The 25,401-nt window shown below is 34.7% G+C and overlaps 2 protein-coding genes across 2 annotated transcripts in view; one reads left to right on the top strand and one right to left on the bottom strand.

Annotated features, from left to right (window-relative positions):
- LOC134857158 (cytoglobin-1-like) overlaps positions 1-12,449 on the bottom strand; it is a 73,334-nt gene extending 60,885 nt beyond the window's left edge. The window contains exon 1 of the mRNA XM_063873536.1: positions 11,405-12,449. Coding sequence (XP_063729606.1) covers positions 11,405-11,604 — 200 coding nt within the window. The 5' untranslated portion in view covers positions 11,605-12,449. The remainder of the gene's footprint in view (positions 1-11,404) is intronic.
- Positions 1-25,401, top strand: part of LOC134857157 (protein FAM228B-like) — a 132,040-nt gene that overhangs the window by 48,597 nt on the left and 58,042 nt on the right. The window lies entirely within an intron of this gene.

Raw genomic sequence — 25,401 nt, 5'->3', positions numbered from 1 at the left:
CATTCGAATGGAAACTGTTTCAAATGATAGATAAATTCAAAATGATTAAAGTAAACAAATTGATATTCATTTAAGAGCAAATTGCTAAAAGCAATCCGTAGCTGAAAATAATTTATGGAAAAGCTCTTCTCGCCAGGTATTCCAAGTAATCCCAATATTTCTGACAAGTTACCTACAAATGATCATCGAGACGTTTTTATTTATCAAAATTCTGCGGAAATGATTAAAACATTAGTGCTTAAATAGTTCCAATGCGGAGTAGTGAAAAACAAGCATTAGTCCAATTCAGCTGTCATAGCTCAAAAACTGTAAGCATAACTTACATTAGAAAAAAACTAAAAAGTACAAATAGCTACACTTTAGCTATTTGATTTCAGAAAAAAGCCTAAAGCGAAAACCCAGATCGAGGTCCAGACTTTAAAATTTGCGCTGCTTCGAACTCGGTCTTCATTGTGGCCGCGACAGTCACGCCATCTCCACTTTGGCCGCGAAAAATGTGAATAAAAGTTTCGGTCGCGCGGTCTCCATCTTGGTCACGAAAGCCGCGCCATCCGCGGCTCGGTCATGAAAGTTGCGAGAAGTTTCGTCTCCATCTTGGTCACGAAAGTCGCGCCATATGCGGCTCGGTCATGAAAGTTGCGAGAAGTTTCGTCTCCATCTTGGTCACGAAAGCGGCGCCATATGCGGCTCGGTCATGAAAGTTGCGAGAAGTTTCGTCTCCATCTTGGTTACGAAAGCCGCGCCATCCGCGGCTGGGTCATGAAAGTTGCGAGAAGTTTCGTCTCCATCTTGGTCACGAAAGCCGCGCCATATGCGGCTCGGTCATGAAAGTTGCGAGAAGTTTCGTCTCCATCTTGGTCACGAAAGCGGCGCCATATGCGGCTCGGTCATGAAAGTTGCGAGAAGTTTCGTCTCCATCTTGGTCACGAAAGCCGCGCCATCCGCGGCTCGGTCATGAAAGTTGCGAGAAGTTTTGTCTCCATCTTGGTCACGAAAGCCGCGCCATATGCGGCTCGGTCATGAAAATTGCGAGAAGTTTCGGCTCCATCTTGGTCACGAAAGCCGCGCCATATGCGGCTCGGTCATGAAAGTTGCGAGAAGTTTCGTCTCCATCTTGGTCACGAAAGCCGCGCCATCCGCGGCTCGGTCATGAAAGTTGCGAGAAGTTTCGTCTCCATCTTGGTCACGAAAGCCGCGCCGTCTTCGCCTTGGTCGCGAAAATAGCGAGAAGTTTTTAAGTCGCTCCACATCGGTCGCAAAAACTGCTAGAAGCTTTTTTTTGGGTCGCGTCGTCTATACTTTGGTCACGAAAGCCGTGCCGTTACCGAGCCGCGAATGTCTGGAAATGGTTGAGTTTGGTCGCGAAAGGCACGGCTGAAATTTTTTAGTCCGCCAAAATCAGGAAATGGCAAATCTTGGCCGCGAAGGTCTTGACATAAAAAACATGGGTAGCAAAAAATTGGTCAAGCCATCTCCGTGTCGGTCGCAAAAGTTGCGACAGATCATAGATCATTTTGGTCAAAAAGGGCCAGGAAATGCCTAAACTCGGTCGCGAAAAAACCTGGACTTGCTAAATACATGGCGCCAAAGTCTGAACATGAGTCATAGACCTTACCCCGGGTAGTATGCTAAGTGACATGGAATCTTTTGTCGCTTTTTCAGCTTTGAGAAACAAATTTCCTCTGTCACTACAAGCATTCTATACATCCTAGAATAAAGAAACCCTAATAGCTTCAGGGAGAGGACCTGAATGTTTATGCTGTCATTGACCTATGTTTATATGTCAATGACCCCATTTATGCTGTCTAAAATAGCCTTTAAAAATTAATAGTCATGGTAATTTTAATGGTATATATTTGCACGCCTTAAGTACTATTTGACAAATTTGCGTCTAGTAGCAAGCCATTGACACCAATAACAGCGATACGAATAATTTTTCTATCTATAAAATGAAAATAAAGCGTGCATTTAATTATTTCACACAAGTTAATTTCAAATACCTGCTTTTTCTTACAAAAGCTAATCTTAAGGAAAATCTTTTTCTGTTGAACTCAAAGTATACCAATATCTTTGAAGTACGGTCAAGAAAAAATCGGTCACAACTGGCAAAACATTCTCTACTTAATTCGGAAGTTGGATGACGCCAACCAGTTTAACTGACCAATCAAATACGGGTTTATATTAAAAAAATTACGTAACTGGAAAAGAAACATTGCTTTGAATGCCCCCCCCCCCCCCGCCCCTCCCCACCTATAGCAGCATGTGTTCTCGTTAATCGGTTCGAGCTTTAATTATGCTTCTTTGCCTCTGAATTAGTCTTTTTAGGAAGTGGAAATTTAATCCGAGCTCCTATAAGGGCGATAGTTGAAGATCCTGCTTAGTGTTATTCGCCATATGCCCTCATGATAAATTTCTCGAGGGATTTGAAAATTATACTTGTGTCTGGTAACTGCTTCACATGCTCAAAATGGCATTTATAATATCCATCTTCGTGGCAAAACTCAAAGCACTGTTGAATTTATTGAAGCGCCAAATGTCAAATTATTTTTATATTCTTCAGTTAAGTATCGGAGAGGCAGGCGGTTTGACGGAGTTCAAAATAAAAGTTCAAATCAAAATAGGAGTTCAAAATAGGAAAAAATATATGGAAAAAAATAGTCTGATTCATGGGCGGATCTAAGAAAATTTTGACGACATTTTTTTTTAGGTCGACCAAATTTATTTTCCGAGCTCTCCTAAAGCAGTAAAAGACGTTTTTGGGCACTTTTTGTAAAATTTTGAAATAAAAAATTGCGTTTTTTTGGCGCGCGCTCCCCCTCAAAGTTAGTATATATTGGCGCCAAAGGCGCCCTAAGAAAAATTTTAGGGTCGGTCGGCCAAAAATTGATTTCTTAAAAAGTATCAAAGGGGGGACCCTTTGGGTTGGCAGGGGGTCGAATCCCTGAGGGAGAGGGGGCGTCCGCCCCCCTGCCGCCTCCCTAAATCCGCCCCTGGTCTGATTAATGTTTAGGCAACCAGCACTAAGTCATATCCGAAAAATAGCTGAATGATTTTGAATGGCATTAAAATGAGACTCTTTATGAAGACTAAGAAGATAAGAAAATTCGCAATTATTTTGACAAAAAGAAGGAACCCTTTTTGCATGCATTTCAGGGTAGTACACTCATTATCAGCCACATAATATGTTCTACTGATTATTTTACGAAACGCAGTTTGAGAAACAATAAGTTGAAACGTTCTGTATACAGGCTACTTTTTGTCAATTTATCATCCTAAATGATATCTAATTTTATTTGGAATGTTAGAAGAGACTCAGAAACCCAAAGATTGAAGCTAATCTATACCAATCTATACTTTGTTCCGGTCAAGTGATAACGCGGTCGAGCAAGAAAAAGATCAAATTCATCAATCAACTTATACAGACACAATGAGGATAGATTAGTCAGAATTGAGCAGTCCATTGATAATCTACCATCATTGTGTTCTTTAAATAAAAGTGATATTAAATTCTAAAAAAAAACAGGAAAGAATTTTTTTCATCAATAAAGTTATTATATTTTCTGTGGTAAAAATTTATAATCAGCTATTTTTAGTCTTCACTGTCTTTTGAATAAAATTCAAATGCTCATTACTTTGTATCACCTTTTCATTTATTTTTTTAGAAAGTTTTCACCGTTGTCACAGTGTAATGAAATTTTATTGAATTACAGGGAGACGGGTCTGATCCAGACAGGGAATTTAATAGGCAATTATGGGAGTCAGTAAAGCAAACAAAGCATAAGCAAGGCACACGATTACAAGAAAATTATCAGCCGAATTTTTTACTTTCAATTTGAGGGCGAGCAAATTGTGAACCAATTTTTCTTTTACCGCTTAGTTTGTTAAATTACTAGCCAAAATGCCTTAATTTTGTTTGTTTTGCTCGTTATTAAGTTCACTATCTAGCTCAGACTCGTCTCCTTGACATTCGCCGAATTTTTGCCTGATCGCAAACAAATTTTTTGAACGTACTTTTTGGATCGAAAGACCAATCCACCCGTAATGAGTAACTGAGCTATCTAGCCAAAGAAACAAATATTGTTGGTGCAGCTACTCGAATGTCGACAAAACAGCAGAAAAAGGTCTTTTAATTTCAATATATATTTTAAGAAAAGCAAATAGCTAGAAACTTAAAGAAACAATTTTAGATCTAAATATCAAAAGCTGTTGACTACAATGATTTAAGAATGTAAATAATTACTTCACCTTAACAATGAATTTGATGACTTTCTTGATTTAGGCAGAAAGGAGTCAAAAATCGAGAAAACTTTTTGTATATTTTTGTTACACCGATTCAGTTTCTGTTCAGACTTTTGAAAGTTATGGGAGTTTGAAGATAGCCAACCTGGGACAACTAATGCGCATTATACTTTCTTCTATAACCATTAAGAAACAAAATTACCCGATTCAAAATTCATTTTAAATTGAAGTGATGCATACAATATGTTTTAATGGTTGCGATACTGCTAACAAAATATTATATAATTTTGTAATTTAGATGGGTTGTGTGGGATAGTTATTTTGAAAACTCTCAATAAAAAGAACAAACATCCATAGACGTTAAAAGGCAGTCCCAACATTCAATGCTTGGCCTTGATAATTATGAGCTATTTTCTTTCCAAACAAAAAGTTTGTCAGACCTCCGAGTTTTAGCAAGGCGTAAAATTTGGTTGTTGATCATAACACTATCCACGGTGCATTTTGGGGTCTTCTTACTCATTCCGATCAAATTAACAAATTTTAAACTTTGAAAGCAGAAAATAAAAAACTCGGTTTTGATTAGTTAAAATGACTAAAATAAATTCAGCAATCAATAATTTCAGAAAACTTGCACTGTTGGTATATTTTGGGTGGAGTAGGTTAGAAAGTTCTGTGATTTTTCCACGCGTTCGAAGCATTAATTCGCGACAAAATTAGCAAAATTAGTAAATTATTTTTACATAATTACTCCAATTTTACATGAGAGCAAACAATTTTTAGATTAAACGCATTGTCAAAAGTTTGGAGTCTGTTCCATTGCAACTAACCATATTCGAGCTGTTTTTTTTTTAGTTTTCATATTTTGAATATACCTCCTGCATTTCATAATCGCTTTTATCTACAATCTATTTCAAGCATCGCACCAAATACAATTAAGAAGCAGTAATATGACTTATGTACCCAAAATGAAACTACAGAACTGTTGGAAGTGTTAATGAACCAAAGGAAGCAGAAAAAAATCTGAAAAAAAAAGAACAAAACAGGAAAAACAACGGTCTTCGAATTTAAAACTTAAAAAAGACGCTAAAGCGCTCTGATTTCCAGGAATTAATAATCGCTGACACGTTTTGATTAAACTAACTTAATATGAGAAAACTGGATCAATAATTTACATTTTTTATTCCGCTGGGAACTCTCAACATTAAAAACCAATTTCGAAACTAGAATTCGTTCACGTTTTTTGTGCCATTTTCGCGTTCGTAATCGGACATAACAATTGGTTTTCCATTCAGCAAATGAATTTGAATTGAACTAACAATTAAATCAAACGGCAAACCACAAAAGATTAAGTTCGGTGTGACCGAATTTTAAGACTTTTCCCTGGAAACAAATCAACTCGACATATATGTGCCTTCACTACGTTCATTGACATTTAATAGTTAAACATGAATTCAACGATAACACCGTGAAGTTGATGTAGGGGTTTTTGGAACGTTAGAAGAGCTTTGACCAGCGGCAGATTCAGAAGTTGGACAGGGAATTAATTTGGTCGACATAACAAAGTCGATTAAGTTTTTCATAGCTCTGAAAATTCGCCCCTCCCCCCCTCTCCAGAAAAACTTAGATCCGCTTCTGAAATTGACCACATTTCATTGAGAAAATTTGAATAAATGATAAGCATTTTTCGGATGTAATTGTAAAATATAAGCATAAGTACGATATGCAGGGTCATAAAAGAGCTGCAGCGGAACGTATTTGAATACTGATTGAATTTGATATCTTCTGTTTATCGGTTTTCCTTCAGATTTCCAGGATACCGTTTATTTTTAGAGAAAAAAAATCAACATTCGAAACGGTCGAAAACACTTATTTCTTTCAAAAAGAACTATTTTTGCAGGAACTAGATAGGAAATAGGAAGGAAAAGAAGTTTCATTTTGTTCAAAAAGTGCGTAAATAGTGGCACAGCTTATGTTGACATTTTAAACCTGAAGTATAGTACCAAGTCAGGCGTATATTAAGTCAATGTTATTATGCTTTAACCTCCAGGTAATAAGTGACATAGAAAGGACGCTTTCCCATGGACCTATGTGAACAACTGGCAATGCCATACCGCCATTAAATATCAAGCATAATTCAACGTCTGGGCATAAAATGTGTTCTTTCCATGTCTCAGTGAGCTTACTGAGCTAATTGTAGAACTGGTTTGTTTTTATGCCTAACGTTTCGCTGGGACTTTGATAAAGTTCTGACCACAAAAACTCTGATAAAATTCTGACTTGCTTCAAAAAATGAGGTTGATTTAAATGGCAAAATTAGATCGATCAGCACACAAATATCTATATCGAAATGTCATTTAGCTTTTTTTCTGAGTTTCTCGAAGATAACTTATTCGACAGATAAAATACCCGCACCCAGTTTCACTAAAATAGTAAAAAAAATCTATTTTAATCAATTAGTAATCGATTATAATCTCTTATTTTCAAAGCAAAAACATACACAATTTTAGTAAAATTATAATCATATGAAAATTTGAAGTCAGAAAACTTAAGTTTTTTTTTGAATACTCTCAATGAATTTTTGCCCTTGGTTAAAAATATCCCACTTTCGCCATATGGCGTTATATTAGTATCGCTAAAAATAATTGATATGAAAAAGTAGCCTTTCATAATAATATTCTAAAATTCTACATATAATTGGTCCGTTAAACACGAAACCGGTACTTTTTCTCAGACAAATGACTGCTTTTGTGTAGTTTAGGGAACATACACTCCCATTTGAATACAAAATCGACTTCATTTTGCAATAACTTTGGTAGAATTGTATTCATAACAAAAGGAAACTCCAGCCAGGAGCGTTTAATTTAAAGCAGGGCTTTTTATGACTAATTGGTACTCAAAAAACCTTTAAATTTTTACTTTGAGCGAATCTGCTGAGCTGAAACATGATAAAATGTGGGTTTAGAAAATTATAAGACAAGCAAATTTGTAGATTTGAAAGTAACTGAACTTAGACGATAACTTGCGTGCATATTGCGTGAGAATCGTTTACAGACTCGATTTACACTTTGATTGATTGAACACTGGTTTTTCATTAGCAAATCAAGTTATAAGTATCACAGTTGTGCAATTATTGCATTTCAAAAATGTACTGTTTTGTTTTATAAAAAACTATACCAGAAATGTTGATCGGTTGCGATAACATACTAATTTTGTTCCGACTTTCGTAACGGAAGTAACGGAATAATTGTGCTCGGGGTGGGTTTTTTTCTTCAGACAAATTTCGACTTTTCAACTAGTCATTTTTGACGGAATTTTTTTATATCATTCAAAAGGTATTGTTGTCCCAAGCTTAAATTGGAAAAGATAACTAACCTATGATCAGGTTTTGTAAAGTTATGGGGGTTTAAAGAGTGCCATTTTGGCCAATTTGGGACAATTAACGCGCGATATATTTCGCGCTATTAACGCGTAAGTGAAGATTTAATCAGTCTTAGAAATTGTACCAAATTGGTTGAAAGAAGCTTATTTGCCAAAATTGATTTGTTAATTGGAGCAAAATCTATCCTTTTGTTCTTTATATGGCGTGTGGGGGGATGATTTTCACAAAAAAAAATTTCAAATTTTAGAAAAAAAAATTCATTCTATTTTGTTACATTTATTTGTCTATGTTATTGCTGCTCCATATTTCTTAAAAGGTAGTCGGAACATTCAGGGCTTCGCCCTGATACGAGCAGTCTTGTTGTTTTGTGTAACATAGCCCAGTTCTTATTGTCTAAATTCTCAAAGAGTTATTGTCTAAAAGCAGTCAATTTTCGATCGTGTAATTTGCTGTAGTGTAAATTCCTAGACCCAATAAACTGATTGCTCAAATCAGCACGAAACAATTTCGAGTTTTAAAAAGAACATGGGTGCTCGGGAGACCGATCGTTTAGCAGACCAACTTTTTATCAAAAAAGTGAAAAATGAGTCTTTTAGCAGACCAACTTAATAAAGTGATGGATGATTGATTGACAGACTCAAAAAGACACTCAGTCTGGGGCCAAGCGTTCCCAATTAAGACAATTATCTCATGATATGTCAACAAAACTATCAATTTCAAAAACAACAGTCTAAATTAGCGGTAAAACAAAGGTTTACGCCCACAATAACACTCGTGTTGAACTGAAGCGCGGCAGGGCAAGCAGTCGCTAATCGCCAATGCCGCGTTTGAAGTTAGCTATCTGATTTTATAACCGTTCTGAGTCTGCCAGAGATTGGTCTGCTAAAAAACCCGTATGCTAAAATCCCTAGCACCGGGTGCTCGCATAAAAGCAGAGCGTTCAATTTACGATTTTTCTATAAAAATCTATTGTTGTTTTTATTTGAAGTTTTTTTTTCTATTTTTGCTAAATTTTCTGTACATAGGCAATGTAAAGATCAAATTGCATATTTTGTTAATCGAGAAACAGATAATCTGAGATCTTGCTAACTATTTCCACCTATTGCAAAAGCGGGAACTCGTTGCAAGGTAAAAAGTCGCATACGCTTATCAGTTGAATGACTTCGTTATCGGAGTGGCAATTCTGTCTTAGGAACTTTAGTGGGGATGAATAGTTAGCCAGATCAGTTATTTGCATTAATCAACTTACCTCAAACACAAGTGGAATAAAATGATTGAGTTTCCGAGCCGGGGTAATTCTCTTCACGCGCTATCCGTTGACAGAAAAGTAATATTACTTATCCCGAATTGGTAATTTGAAATTTCACTAGAAAAAAATACAGACAAAATATCTTGTTGTTACTGCGACAAAAGCATCAACATATTTAAAATAGTATAAAAAACTTTGTTTCACATGTTCAGCTTGAAAGTCGAAAACTTTTGACGAAAAACAGCCGAGAGTGCCAAGGATAGAATTTGATACGAGAACAGTGGTGTCTGTTTTATAATATATACTCAAAATCTCTACTATAACGAACTGGTAATAGTCTGCACAAAAAAACTTTTGTTGACTTTTCCCATAAGCATTGTGACTTATGTGTGTTATTTTTTTGGAAACATTAGCTGAGTTCATTTGAAAATTGAATAATTTGAGATGAAGAATTGGCCGTGCAAATCAGAAAGGTAGAACAGATTTTTAACTGCGCATTTCTTAGTTCATAATTTTTTTACTACAAAAACTAAATCTACGAAAACTTTAAACGTTTATCTCAATAGTCAAATTTTACAAAATCATAGTGAGAAACATAACTGCCATCATTCAGTTCAGTTTATCGAACCGTAACTAAGGCAATGATACATGTGTAGACGCCAATTGCCCCAAATACCTACTTTTTGTCATGAAAAAGGATTCAAGCAATGCGTCAAAATATTATTGGCCGACATAGGCAGTAAAGGTGCGGTAATTTTGCAAGTTACAGAACTAACTCAAAGAGACTTCCAATTTTTCACGTCTGCCGAGGAAAGAATTTGATACAAGAATGGTGATGCCTGTTCTAGAATCTATACTCAAAAATTTCTCTTATAACAAATGTTTCGTTTGTGCGTGTAATCCTTTGATGTTCTACCCCTAATTTGATGATAAAAATTTATTGATTTTTGTATGGTGACACAAACCTACCGTTTGCAGGGCATCATCAAAAAAATTTCACGTTTTGAATAATTATTATGGAAAAAAGCCAGAACTGGCAAAAAACTGGAAGTCATTGACTTCTGCGTCTTGTTAAAATTTTTTAATGGATAATAATTTGTAATAAGAAAATTTTAAAAAATTATATTTAATTAAAAAATTTTGTACTGTCCTCAAAACCTTCAAATTCAGCGCTGAAGAAAACTTTCAAAATTACTCAAATTGAAATAAATTTTAAACGTCAAAATGATAGCACTTTTTTGTTAACCACGAAATCATTTTAAAAGTGAGTCTGTATTGAGTTTTTAAATTGATACCAGTCACGAGACATAAAAGTTCCACCTTTTCGCTTTCAACGAGCAAATGAACCATTTTTCTGCACATTTTGCCGTTTTCTTTGCAATTATTTTTTAAATCAGGTTAAAAAATTGTCATATTGTGGGAAAAACTTTTCTAAAGAGCTGGCCGGATCAAAATTGAAAACTTCCTTTTCAAGGCCTTACTTATCGAGTATATTGAAAGGAATTTCAGAGGTGTTCTTAACCGGGTTAAGGTAAGGATTCACTTTCACTTTCAGCGGAAACATATTCGCAAACCACATATGAAATTTAAATTTTTAGGCTCAAATTGATTTCTTGTGAAGTTGATGAGCTAGACTTACTCTTTGTACCATTGAAAAACGACAGACAAAATAATGAAACGATTTCCTAAGTCAGGTAAAACATTATCGTTTCTGTTGTAAAAAAGAGACATTAGGAGAGAACATAACTCCCTATGAAGATCCTGTGACTAGCTCAGAACTGTCAGTTTTCCTCAACATGTGCTGGGACAGTTAGTTTATTGGCTTATTTCGATCATCGGCGCAAAATTACTATTTTTAGTTGTTTTTGACGCCGGATCAGCTTCTTCTGATTGTTGTGTCTGTTATTTAGAGTAAATGGAGCGCATCAACTTCCCAACGAGCCAATTTGAGCCCATAAATTCAAACTTCATGGGCTGTTTGCAAGGATGGTTTCACAACATGAAATCTTTGAATTTAGTAATGAGATACTGGCTACTTTACGCCTTGAAAACCAAATTTTCAAATTTTGATCCGGTAACCTTTTTTTAGACAGTTTCATTTTGCATTGTGACATATTTTCAACCCTATATTTTGAATAATCGCAGAAAAAACAATAAAAACGTGAAGAAAGAATTTGTTGCGTAGAAAAGAGTGATTAATCCTCATCATAGCACACTAGCTGCAATTTACAATGGAAATTTACAGAGGGGGGGGGGGGGGGTATAATGGAAAATACTTTTAAAAAGGGTCTACATAATAATGGTAATCTAGGATACTAACTAAAACTTCAGTTAATTTTTACTTTATCTTACAGTCAAAAATTAACACGGAAAAGCAAGAAATGAAAAAAGTCTTTTTTTAGATATTAGGGTTGAGAAGTCTTTAAAGATTGCCCGGCAAAAATAAATTCGATTTCAAAATTTTGCGATCAAAGCGAGTTCTTCTCAGCTCAGCAAGTAATTTTATAACGAATAGTTTTATAAAATATGTAACTTACTTGATGAACACTTCAACACCTGCATCCACGACTACCTTCTCGGCTTTCTTCCACGATTTGCGCACGAGACGTCGTTCGTTCCACGAGAGATATTTCGGCACAGGGACAGAAGCTTTATCACTCGAAGTGTTGCCATTTCTCGCATCTTCCCGCGGCGATAACTTCTTACGACGATGAACTTTGAGAAAAGTGATTTTCATTTCAAAAATTTGATTTTAATTTAAAAACGATCATTCAGCTACAAAACGTAAGCAAAACTGTTTAGGCAAAGTTAATCAGCTATCAGAATTTCTTATCGCTAATAATTCAAAAATAAAGATAAGAAAATAATTTGCTAAATTAGGGATTGGAAATATGGTTAAATTGGTTTTCTAAATGTCTGTAGAGTTTAGATAAATAAGTCCCAAATAAATCTCAAAAAGATGGTAGGAGCAGACTCAAATACTGTGTGACTTTTGTGAACTGATAAAATAGCTCGTGATTTTTTTAAATGTCATCAAACTTCAGTGGAGCAAAAAGTGAATTAGTTAGCTGTAAACTGAAGAAGGCGTATAATTAGCAGCAGAAACTTGAAACAGGAACTTGAAATTATTGAATAAGCAGGGTGAAAGTGATCATGCATGGGCACAGCATATAACTAATCATCCGAGTGGTTTAAATGAGACACTAATGAGTAAACTCTAAACGGGCAAAGTTTTGCCCTAATAGGAAAATTGGCAACTTAAAACAAATGCAATTCAAAGAAAGCGGGCTTTAACTGACATGAGCATCAGTTCCCAGGAGATTTGACTAATAGCAAATCGGCATGAATTAGGAAAATTAAATCTAGACGACCAGCGCTGGAGTGCAGCCGGTTAGTTGGCGGGGGATTAATTAAACACTTGGACAGGGGCCGGATAAGAGAGGGGTCAAAAATACGAAATCTGTCTCAGTCTTATTATGTCTCAGCTTAAGTTATAATAACCGGGTTAAGGTAAGGATTCACTTTCACTTTCAATCCCAGGAAATACTAGCAGAATAAATTCTCTTATTGGTGCAAGGCTAATATGCATGAAAACAAATAAGAGTCTCTTAAATGGTAAGCCGGCGCTGAAGGTACTTTATTGCCTATGTGAAGCAATTTTATTGGCTGAAATAACTTCCTAAAAAGATATTTATTTTAATTTTATCTTGTAAAAACAAACAACTGCGCGTGAACAAAACAACTTCAACTAAGTTTAATCTCAAACTGAAAAACAATCAAATGAAATTTAACTCATAATTTTGCAAATTGAATTTAACATCTGGGAATATCAAATAAAATTTCATTATCAGTTGAATGCAAATTATGTTGGTTTGGTTTTTTCCTTGCAATACCATTTAATTTTAGCCTTGAAAGAAAATTAAACTTTTTGATCAGAGCTCGGAAAGAAAAATGAAACCTTTTTTAATCAACCACCCAAGTGTGGAAAACTTGTTTTTTACAGACGGGTGAAACCACAATAACTATCACTTTTTAATCATTTCAGGGAAAATCTAATAACATTTATTAGAAACATTCAGAGAGTGGTTTTTGCATTTTGCAATCAAAACAAACGAAACGCCCCGAGTGTCACGTCTGATATTTTATAAATTTCAACACTTTTTGTGAAGAAACTATGAAAATAAAATACTCTTTAGAACCAGCATGAACAGATAATTATTGTTCACAGATCATTTAACCAGTCTAGACTTGAATTTTGTGATTTGTCTGCTGGCCGGAGGCTAATGCTAAATTTCCAGCACGGTTTGGGCAAAATTTCCAAAGAGTACTAGAAGAACACGAACCCAAGTTAACCTCCAAAGGGGCGGTTACCAATTAACAACTGAAATTGGTGGACTGGTCACGAAAACAAAACAAAAGAAATAACAATGTCGTGTTTGCATAAAAAACTTCTCAAAAGCTGAACTTTCTTCAATATGCTGGTCTAATTGGTCTCAAGCTCAAAAAAGCTTTAATGGTTTAGTTGATTAACTCAATCTGGGTTAAGAAAAAAACAATAGACTTCGCTGATGAAGCAGATAAAACAAAAGACTTCAGTAATGAAGCAATCAGAAAAAATGCAGCTGTGAAGCAGCTATTGTCAAACAAATTTGTTACACTAATATAAACGTATTAAACTTATAATTAATTCACCAGACAGTGGAAGTGCAAAATAAAAAGTGCAAAACTTTTTTTTTCTTTTAATTTCTTGATGATTTTTTTTTGCAAGAAACTGCAAAAATGAGATGAAATTAATCATAAAATAACGAGTAACAGTGAATGATACCTAAATTGGGCGACATCAAATTCAGTACCGCAAATTTCACATTCATCCAGTTGGTCCAAAATTCAAAAAAAAATCAGATCCATTTCCTCAACACAGAAACAACTTTTTTGAAAATTTTTTTTGAAATCCGAATGATGACTCAAAGATTTTCAAAATAACATTACGCTTGAATTCTCCACAATTTTTTTATAAAGTGGTCAAAATTGATCGGAGAAAACAGAAAGCCGGAGTTCTTAGCCAATTGATGAAGTGATCGGAACACAATATCATAGCAAAAATTCGAGTGGAAAACATTAGGCGAGCGGCTTGATAAAGTAAAATGAACAACCGTTTGGGTATTGACTATCACAGCCCAGAAAATAAATTTCAATGAAAATTGCGACTATGTTTTTTGCTTTTTACAAGTTTTCCAAAATAAGGCAATCAGAAAAAAAAGACGCAGCTTAAAGATCTTATTGTTCTGTAAACTTATTTCAATATCATTTTCAATTAATTTACGAGACAAAAGAACTCAAAACAGGAACAATGTAGTTCAAAACATACCAGTTGGAATGCAAGTAGCAGAGGCAGAAGCTGAGCCGAGCACAAAGATTTAAGAAAGAAATGAAAAAATAGATTAAAAAAATGCCTTGTTGTGATGTAACTCATCGTAAAAGAACAAAAAAGTTGGTTAATAACTAAATTGGGCGATATCAATTTCAGTATTATCAATTTCACACTCATCCAGTTGATCTCAAATGCCAAAAACAAAACAGACTAAATTTTCTAGCCGCTGAAATAGATTAAAAACTTTTTTTTGGAAACCAGATCATGGTTGAAAGTGCTCCAATATGATATTTTACTTGATTCTCCATTAGCTTTCTTTAAAAGTAGTCAAAATTTTTCCGAAAACACAGTGCCTCTTCTTAACCACTTAGTGAAGTGATCGGAACAAATAGTATCATGGCACACCTTCGAGTATGCAACATTAGGCCAGCGGCCTGTTCGCTGGTTCCACTGTTCGAGCAAAGTAACATTTAGCTGGCAAATTAGGATGAATTAAAATCGGAGTATAAGTTTTTCCAGCCGTAAGTATTCATCTCGATAAAAATTGATATCAAAAATCAATTTTGTTCTTAAAATATATTTTTTTGCTTTTTCAGTTCTTTCAAAATATATTTGAAACTTCATCGATATGAGTTCTTATACAGTTTTCTGGAGATTTCACCCTTATTTATCGGTCTTTGTAAGAGGTTTTTATTAACTTCTGGTCAAATTATTTGGTAGTTTCAGCGTAAATTTTGATTATCAATAAAAAGCAAAAAGACCCATTTAGGTGTAAAATTTTGGTTCCGAATTTTACAATTTAAATTGCACCAAAAATGTTCTGGAAAACTTTATTGTCTTCAGTTTTCGGCGAGAATGTTCGATAATGAATCAATGTGGTACAGCCTTAAAATAGTTGTTAATTTTTGACAAATTTAGGATTCTCCTCAGCATAAGTTTTATTTTATTACTTTTTGCTTTCAAAATTTTTGCTTTAATAGATTTATAATCAAGCAACGTTTATAATATGAATTTTCAAGAGTAGACGCTCAGTGGGTATTTATTTTGCCGTGCGTCTATCTTCTTATTATTCATTGTGTCTTTTTAAATAAATAATTGTTGATTTTGCTCAAAAATGACTCCGGAGAAAAAAATTCTTTCTTCATTTTTTTGCCTAATTTTTATTCCAATTTGAGAGAAACGCGTTTAAAGTTTGCACTGTTGTTCGTTTTGTTCGGATAGCTCGGGAGCTGTAGAATTTTATTGCGCTTGACTTTCACTAGTTATTATATTATTACCAATCGAGAGCCCAAGATCGGATGAATGCAAAAAAAATGAGTCTTCAAAAAACTGTTTAAATTCCTCCATCTCCTTCAGAAGTAATTTGGCAGAGAAATACTTTGAATCAGTTCTAATTCAAAGGAAAAGTAAAGGGAATCCTTCACAAGCAAAAAAATCATCTAAAGAATTTTATCAACTAATCAGATCTCAAATTCCCCGCGCATTCGGTATTTCGATTTTTCGCGCGCATTCGGTCTTGCGCGCATGAGAATAGTTCCCCTAATTCAACTTTTCAACCTTGGCCTCGAAAAAAACTTTGCCAGCAACACATTAAGCTATGCCAGCCCATTACTATTTTTTTGTACAGTTTTGGCAGATATCAAGGTTCTTTTACAGCCAAATACTGAAGAAGATGCGTGAAGGAAAACAACTTGATCAGAACAGCGGAATTGGAAAAATTCGAAAATATTTAGCGATTTGGTTTTAAAATTTCTAAGTTTCTTAAGCATTGTAAACCACTGATGGCGTGAAGAAATTCAAAAAAAACCCAAAATAAACGGTCGGAGAAATACAAAAATTTTCATATCCTGCGGACTTTTTTCCGTACGCTGACGCATGATTTTTAGAGGCGGGATCTTGCAGAAAAACGATGCTGCTCGCCCCATACTAAAATAGTTTTCTGTAAAATTGGATTGAAATCTGCAATCTGATTTAAAACCGAAAAAAATGGCAACAACGGACCCAATTTGAAAGAGGAACAAAATTGGACAAACAAAAAGGGAAGAGAAACTTGAAGAACTTGATTACCGAAGGGTAGTTTCTTTTAGGCTGTTAAAAAAATTACGGTTTTTGGCCCCAAATTTTTTTAACGGTTTTTAGCCTCATAAAAAAGTCTGGTCCAGTCTATCAAATGAAAAAGTTAAAGAGGAAGTTCAACTATAAAAGCATCTTTTTGAAGATTGTTGCATTACATTTATTAGTTTATTGAGAAAAGAAAAAACAAACATTAATCAAATACGTTTCAAGATTACCGCGACAGATCCTTAAAATCTTGAAACTACTAGCAAAATCTAGCTGCACTTCAAAATCTGGCTCAATTCGAAAATACGAAGGTTTGTAACAGTCCAAAATTCGAAAATCGAAAAAAAATAGTTTGTAAGAATAAAACTTTCTTTTTTTCGAAAGTCTAAAACTGAAAATTTTTACTTTTCTTGAAAGTCTTAAGTTTTTTGTATAATCAGTAAATTCATAAATCAGATACTTGTTTGGCCTAGTTGTTCAGCTCGTGCCTATAGCATTTGTTGCCAGCAGCTTTTTAATTCAGTGTATTTAATATCAAACACAACTGTAACATTGCCCCACTATATGTTGGAAAAATTCGACCTTGGAGAAATGTTTTCTAAATCAGTTTTTTTTTCGCAAACTCTCAAGAAAAAACGCCATATGTCGGAACAATGAGGTTTTGAGACTCATTTTTGAAGGTCACATATGTAATTAACGGTAAAACGTTGAGATTGCTCTAACATAGAGTCGGGATTTTCACGTTTCGAGAAAAAATTATTTTAAACTCAATTTTTTATATTTTTGAAAAACGAACAAAATTTTTCATTTCTCGGAAACTAAAAGAGTTCGAGCACTCTTTTTCAACATATGGAACTCATGGCAAACCATTGATATCGCTCTACTATAGAAGCCAAAACTTTGAGTTTTTGAAGTTTTTATTAAATCAATTTTCTGACCTTTTTTGTGACAATCATTCGAAGCTTCAGATCAGGAAAGCTAGAAGATCTTGAGCAGTCATAACTGGAGGCCTTAAGTTCAGTTTTTGACAAAACATTGACATTGATCCACACTAAGGTCTAGAAATTCAATTTAGAAAAACTATTTTTGAAGACATATAAGCAATTTTCTCCAGTATAATATCTGGATATTCAATTATGGAGAACTATATTTCAAGCCATAAATGCAATTTTTTTATATATGAATAACATGCTCAAGAATTTCATACTTTGATAAGTCTTTTGAAATCAGTTTTTTTGAAATTTCGTTTTTTCACGGAAACTACTAGGTATTGAGCAATCAAAGTCGGACACCAAAAATGCAATTCCTGGGAAAACGTTGATATCGTTTAAAAATAGGATCGAGGAATTCGAAATATGAGAAATTTTTCAATACCAAATATTCGAAAATCTTTTTTGAAAAAATCTGAAAAAGACAAATCTCGAAAACTGAATTGGTTTTCGCTATCATAGTTATAGACCAAAATTGCAGCTTCTAGAAAGAGCTGGAAGTACCCCACTATTAGCGTGAGAACTTATTTTTTTTAACAGTTTTTCAAAAACAGTTTTTACATTTTTGAAATTGTTTTTAAGTTTTTTTTTGAAAACAGGATCACGAATTTCAAATTTTGTTTAAAAACCCCTGAAACTAAAATCGTTTAAAAATTGTCGACAGTAACAAAAAAAAACATTTAAAAAATACAGATTTAAAGCATTCGCATTCGAATCAATCTATGGTGAAACTCGCCGACGAAAACCGTGGAAATTTGTATTCAAATGGTCGTATGGATAAAAACCTACTAAAAGATCTGTATAAAAAATTTTGTTCCAGTCTTTTCCACTGAAGATTTTAAACTTTGAATGCAGTGGCAATTTAACTTGTCAAAATAAGGTCTTCATTAACATGTACTATGTGAAAATCACTTAAATATTGAAGAGATAATTCTATTCTAAAACAAATAGTTTTAAAGAAGCATCAATTCAGACAAAGTAGTATCCTACTTAATTAAATAACATAGGTCATTTTGTTTTTCAGCCATGATGGCACGCAAAGGCAAATGTAGTACAGGTTTAAGAAACAAACAGTTTTTGTGTTGAAAAAACAAACAGATTTGACAAAATGCATTGAAACATAAAACAAGTTAAACAAAACGATTGTAACTTTCGGGCATTAGGAGACGTATGGTGAAAACCGTGAGGAACTCTCGAAACTCATATAACTTGTTCGTAAATAGGAAAAAAACGTTAATCAAAAATCATGTAAAATTTTTTACAATAATGACATCAAAAAAACTAATTTAACCAGGGAACTGTTTGAGTAAATTTATAATTATGTGCCAAGTGAGTTAGAACCGATGTGGTTAACTCATAGAGTAATTTTGGATAGGGTACACCGTCTGCTCGTCACGCTATCTTATTTTAGGCCGGATAGATTCGTGCAACTTCTTAGTCTAATATCGATCCTAATCTTACTCTTATACTTTCTAGTCTCAGGGTGTTTAACTAGTCTCTGCTAGGCTCAATAGATCTAGGGTATACTGGTTTGTTGCGGCTGCTGAAGTTCTCTTGGAGAGGCAACTAATTTCTAAGTTAAATTCAAATCTCTCTGGTGCTGAAATTACAAGTAATTTCAGCACTTACAAATAAGTGGGTTGTTAATTAGATGGATTTTGATTGGTTAATATTAAATACTTTACAGTGGTAAAAAATCCAATTTATGCAATCATAAAATATAGTTTAGATCAGGTTCCACCCATCCGGGTTATACAGAGTTTTTAGAATTATCTTTCTGCAATTCAAAAGATGGATGATGAACGTTGGTATTTGGCGAACATCATAATCTTGTCCGGTTTCTCTTGTTAAAGAAGTTCCAGGACGCTGGAGTTAGGGACATCAATCGTTGTGTCGTCTTGTGACAACGACTGTGTTCCCCAATGAAATCAATCTGATTTCAAAATGATTTGCTATGACGGGTTTTTCTGTATTATGTAGAGAACTTGTTTTGTGTTCAACCTCGTCTGGGAATGGCGTGGAGATCGTGTGTGGAAGGGATGCCTCGTAACTCGGATCTGTACGTATACTTGAACATCGAGGTGGTCATTGGTCTAGTTCATTGAAGTCCTTTTCTGCGAAGTCAAGTCGTACTCTAAATCCTTTGAGTTGTGATTGTGGACGGCATATCAGTTGTGGTTAGCCCTTCTTGTTCGAGTGTGATGGAATCACTTTGTCTTTGGATGTTCGTCTTTGTTGTTGTGTGTCAATCTATATACTGCAAGGTATGATTTACATTTTATAAAATTTTATTAGTTCGGTTTTTTAATCATGAATTTAGTTAGTTGTTTTCACAAAAGCTTTTTTGTTTTAGTTCGGTTATTTTGAAGAGTTATTCGCCCTTGAGTATCTCTTATTAAAAATAGAAGTGTGGTCAGAAAGCGTGGATGTAGCGCGGTGGGTTAGGCCGGCTATAGAGCATGCTCAGGACGTCATCTCTGGTGGGTTAGGCCAGGAGTGGGAGTATGATTTCGTGCGGTTTCTTTGAGAGGTCCTGTTATGTGATATCGTTTTATGTTGGGTTTCTGTTGGTCTTTCTTATGTTTCTTTGGTTGTGTCCTTTTTTCAAAAATCAAATTAATTTTGGTATGGGTTTGTCTTGCGACTTTTTTGTGTTTTATTATTTCTTTCTTGGACTTTATAATAGTCTTCAAAAGAATAAATTATCCAGTTTTAAACTGGGTTAATCCCGTTTGAGTACCGTTGGTTTTCTTTTCTTAGTCATGCTGTTATTTTATGATTTGTGGTGTTTAATAGGCTGCGTTGGTTAGTTTGGTTTAGTATATAATTCCTTTCCAACCGGGTTAAAGGAAAGTTTGAAACTTGTTATCGTGTGTTAGAGTTGTTGAGTGTGAAAACTTGAAACTTAAAATCATTATTCAAACAATTATTCGTGGGCGAGCTGTGCGAGTTTGGATAGAATTCTTGTGCGAGTGAATGAAAATATCAAAAGGTTAGTACTGCATTTTCATTTTATCAATTTATTACATAGAATTTCAAGTTTACTGCTTTTTGTTGGGGGAAATTTAAAGTTATAAAATTTCATCGTAATTAAATTTACTGCTTTATGGGGAAACAATTTATAAACTAATTTACTACATTTGGTATGAATTTTATTATATTATCTTGTGCAAAATATTAATGAAGTTTAGAAGAATTTTAACAAGTTTATTTTTTATTTTTCTTTTCTGTTTTTTTGCAGATGATCGTGGTATGAAGACTAGAAATGTAAAAGAAACATGAATAAAAAATGGTTAGTACTATTTTAAGTTTATTAGTTAAAAATATTTTTAAATTATACTTACCTGTTAATCGTCTGGGAAAAAGCCGAGGGGGAAGATGTCGTGTTTCATGTCCGATGTTGTTAGTAATTTTGCTAGTATGCGAATGATGTTTTTAGTTTGAAGCATTGGCCAAAGCAATTGAAGTGCTTTAATGGTTTTTAGTTCTTCGGTGTGTTTTGAATGACGTTATATATTTTGTGATTATATTTAGTATTGCGAATAAATTTTAATATTGGGATTTCTATAGGCTGGATAAATTCATGTGGGATAAGGAAGGGTCTGGATTCTTCGGCGTTAAAGGTCTGCGTGATGGGACAAAATATATACATTTGTGTTACTGGGTCATAATTGCGGAGGATGCCGTGGAGGTTAGTATCCTTGATGCAATAGGTGAAATTAAGAAAAAATGGTGAAGTGTACTTCGAGTTAAGAAACTGAAAACGATGGTGTGGTTGTCTTGATGGAGTATGTAAATCAAAATGACTTTGTATGAAGCGATAGTATGTATATGTATGAGTCTGTTTAGTGCGTAACACAATGACGTGTGAACAAAGCAAATCGCGTTCATGTGGTGCAAGGAAGTGAAAGGTTAGTGAAAATAACTGAAATCTGTCTTGAAAACTTTCGTAAGCTTGAATATCATTTAGTGCTTCAGTAATGATGTGATCATATTTTCTATCAAAAATATTAAGTGTGAATACATATGACATTTTGATGAAATTTTTTTTTTAATAGTTGTGTGTTAGCGAAGCGGTCGTCATCTAGAAATTGGTCTTGATTAGTTCGGATGATATTATGGTCGTAATATTTTATTGTAAATTCGTTAGCACGAGGTGCAGTGAATGTTTTTAGTAATTTTTTATATCCTATATAAGTAAATTGTCTAGGTGTTAATGGGTGATTAGTGTTGCGGTGAGTCTATATAGCATATCTTTCTTCTTTTCTATATCATCATGAGTACTACATAGTGGCAGGCAAAGGGGATTAGTAAAATGGTAATATGCTGTCCAGTGAAGTGTGGGCATTAAAACATGTTCATCCACAAAACTACGTGTGTCGTTAGTGTCGTTAGGTGTGTTTAATGTATATTGTGGGAATGAGGGTAAGGTGATTGCTAGAAAATTTTTCGTGTTTGTGTGTTGTGGATGATTAATATATTCGCAGGCTGTTCCGGGTTTGGTCGGGAATGGGTGATTCGGGAATTTTCGTTTAAAAGTGCGATAAGCTCGGTGAGTGCTATTCGATGTTTCGGCCGATGTGGATGATTGTGCTAATGATGCAGTGTAAGCTGAGGAGGGTGTAGGAGTAGGTGGGTTTGAGGATTTGATTGTGGATGAAATTTGATGTATGGTGAGGGTGTTAGGGTGTATTAACTGTTGCTGTAGGGTGATAAAATTATCGAGTTCTTGGGAAATTTGGAGGGTATCTGGAGAATTATTAGATGATCGGTCGGAATGAAATGGAGAGTAGGTTGGGGTTACTTGCGAAGCATAAGAAGGAGTGGAAACGGATGGGAGTGAATTATTTAGTGGGATTGGTTGAAAAGGGGGTTTTGAAAAAACTGAGGAGTTGGTTTGAAAATTATTGGATGGAGATGGTTCGGAGTCTGCAAATTTGTCAGGGGTTTCTATATTAGAGTTATTAAGTTGTGAGATGGAGTATAAAACTGAAATATCTGAGTTAGTATCCGAATTCGTGCTTGATGATATAATAATAGTTGGGAAATCGGGTGGTGGGAAAGCAAAAAGTGGAATTATTGGGATTGGAGTGTGGAGGTTGGTTGGGTGGAAATTTGAGCGGTGTAGGGATCCAAGTTGTCGGCTCATCGTGGGCTAAAAAAATGAATATTTTGAGACTGAAAAGCGGTGATATGGGGTTGTTCTATAATTTGTTCATATGTATTATCATCTTGTGAATGATGTGTCATTATATGTTGTATGGGACTTTGTGATATGTTTGGTCTTAAATTTGGGTTATGTGTTATTGCTAGGATCATGTGGGATAAGGAAGGGTCTGGATTCTTTGGCGTTAAAGGTCTTCGTGATGGGACAAAATATATACATTTGTGTTACTGGGTCATAATTGCGGAGGATGCCGTGGAGGTTAGTATCCTTGATGCAATAGGTGAAATTAAGAAAAAATGGTGAGGTGTACTTCGAGTTAAGAAACTGAAAACGATGGTGTGGTTGTCTTGATGGAGTATGTAAATCAAAATGACTTTGTATGAAGCGATAGTATGTATATGTATGAGTCTGTTTAGTGCGTAACATAATGTCGTGTGAACAAAGCAAATCGCGTTCATGTGGTGCAAGGAAGTGAAAGGTTAGTGAAACTAACTGAAATTTGTCTAAGCTTGAATATCATAAGTGCTTCAGAAATTATGTGATCATATTTTCTATCAAAAATATTAAGTGTGAATACATATGAAGTTTTGATGAAAAATTTTTCTGTTAGTTGTGTGTTAGCGAAGCGGTCCTCATCTAGAAATTGGTCTTGATTAGTTCGGATGATATTATGGTCGTAATATTTTATTGTAAATTCGTTAGCACGAGGTGCAGTGAATGTTTTTAGTAATTTTTTATATCCTATATAAGTAAATTGACTAGGTGTTAGTGTTGCGGTGAGTCTATATAGCATATCTTTCTTCTTTTCTATATCATCATGAGTACTAGATAGTGGCAGGCAAAGGGGATTAGTAAAATGGTAATATGCTGTCCAGTGATGTTTGGGCATTAAAACATGTTCATCCACAAAACTACGTGTGTCGTTAGTGTCGTTAGGTGTGTTTAATGTATATTGTGGGAATGAGGGTAAGGTGATTGCTAGAAAATCTTTCGTGTTTGTGTGTTGTGGATGATTAATATATTCGCAGGCTGTTCCGGGTTTGGTCGGGAATGGGTGATTCGGGAATTTTCGTTTAAAAGTGCGATAAGCTCGGTGAGTGCTATTCGATGTTTCGGCGGATGTGGATGATTGTGCTAATGATGCAGTGTAAGCTGAGGAGGGTGTAGGAGCAGGTGGAATTGAGGATTTGATTGTGGATGAAATTTGATGTATGGTGAGGGTGTTAGGGTGTATTAACTGTTGCTGTAGGGTGATAAAATTTTCGAGTTCTTGGGAAATTTGGGGGGTATCTGGAGAATTATTAGATGATCGGTCGGAATGAAATGGAGAGTAGGTTGGGGTTACTTGCGAAGCATAAGAAGGAGTGGAAACGGATGGGAGTGAATTATTTAGTGGGATTGGTTGAAAAGGGGGTTTTGAAAAAACTGAGGAGTTGGTTTGAAAATTATTGGATGGAGATGGTTCGGAGTCTGCAAATTCGTCAGGGGTTTCTATATTAGAGTTATTAACTTGTGAGATGGAGTATAAAACTGAAATATCTGAGTTAGTATCCGAATTCGTGCTTGATGATATAATAATAGTTGGGAAATCGGGTGGTGGGAAAGCAAAAAGTGGAATTATTGGGATTGGAGTGTGGAGGTTGGTTGGGTGGAAATTTGAGCGGTGTAGGGATCCAAGTTTTCGGCTCATCGTGGGCTAAAAAAATGAATGTTTTGAGACTGAAAAGCGGTGATATGGGGTTGTTCTATAATTTGTTCATATGTATTATCATCTTGTGAATGATTTGTCATTATATGTTGTATGGGACTTTGTGATATATTTGGTCTAAAATTTGGGTTATGTGTTATTGCTAGGTTTCGGAAATTACGTGGGACTAAGGATAATGGATGGTTATGTGGTAGGGGTGGCAACTGTGGTGCGGTTGGTGATACTTCTATGTTATTATGTTCTTCGTCGTACGTGTTCTGTCTTGTCGCTATTTTTGTATTATATTCTTTTATTTGTGCGTCTAGAAGAATTTTGTTTATTGATGAAGAAAAAATTTCAAAAAATCCTGCAAATAGTATGCGTGCTACACTTGCTTGTCTATTTACTTGTGTGTGTATAGCGCATGTGTTATAGATTCCTTTTAAAAGTGAAAAAAGAAATCCTATAAAGTTAAACATTGCGTATAGGATAGTTAATTTTTCTAAGATGTAATAGGGCCATCCTAGAAAATCGAGAATTTCATTTTTTAGGGTAACAAAGCTAAAAATATTTATAGGTGAAATATCTTGTGGTCTGTATTTTTCACCGTTTATATATATATATAGTCTTTAATTTCTTTAAAATATCCGCTATAATCTTGTGTATAAATATCTGCAATCCTGCGGTTTCGGCAAGTTTTCGTAAATTTTGATCGATTGATTGTCTTTGTATAGTGTCCATTTGTGTTAATAATTCTTGCAATTGTTGTGTTCTAATGTGGTGTTGGATATCTGATTTTGAATATATTCCAATTGATTGTAAATCAATATTTGGATTACGAGCAATAGCTCTGATGCTTTCGGGTGAAAATTTTCTGAGCGATTGCATTAACTTAGGGTATGGAGTAAGAAGATAATATTTATCTTCATCGGGGTTCAATTGTACTACATTGTGGCTATTTTCTGATCCACATGGGACTGCGGTATCCCAAAAATATGTTCGTCGTGAAAGTGAGTCAACAAAATGTACCTTATTTTTATGAAAAATAGGGATTCTTTTATAGCAGCGTTTATCTTCAAAAACATATAGTGGTGATATTTTTTTGGTACAAGTATAAAACCATAAAATGTTTCCTTCGTAGTCTAGAAAATTTGATCTATTTCCTGATAATAAATATCCTGCGGAAGGTATTTTTAATACTGCTAGTGCGAGTGATTGTAGGATTTGTGTTCTTTCTAATTCGCATAGTTGGTGAAGTG

Source organism: Symsagittifera roscoffensis, chromosome 1 (genome assembly GCF_963678635.1).
Source record: "Symsagittifera roscoffensis chromosome 1, txSymRosc1.1, whole genome shotgun sequence".
NCBI lineage: Eukaryota > Metazoa > Xenacoelomorpha > Acoela > Convolutidae > Symsagittifera > Symsagittifera roscoffensis.
This window is presented reverse-complemented; position numbering and strand designations above follow the sequence as displayed.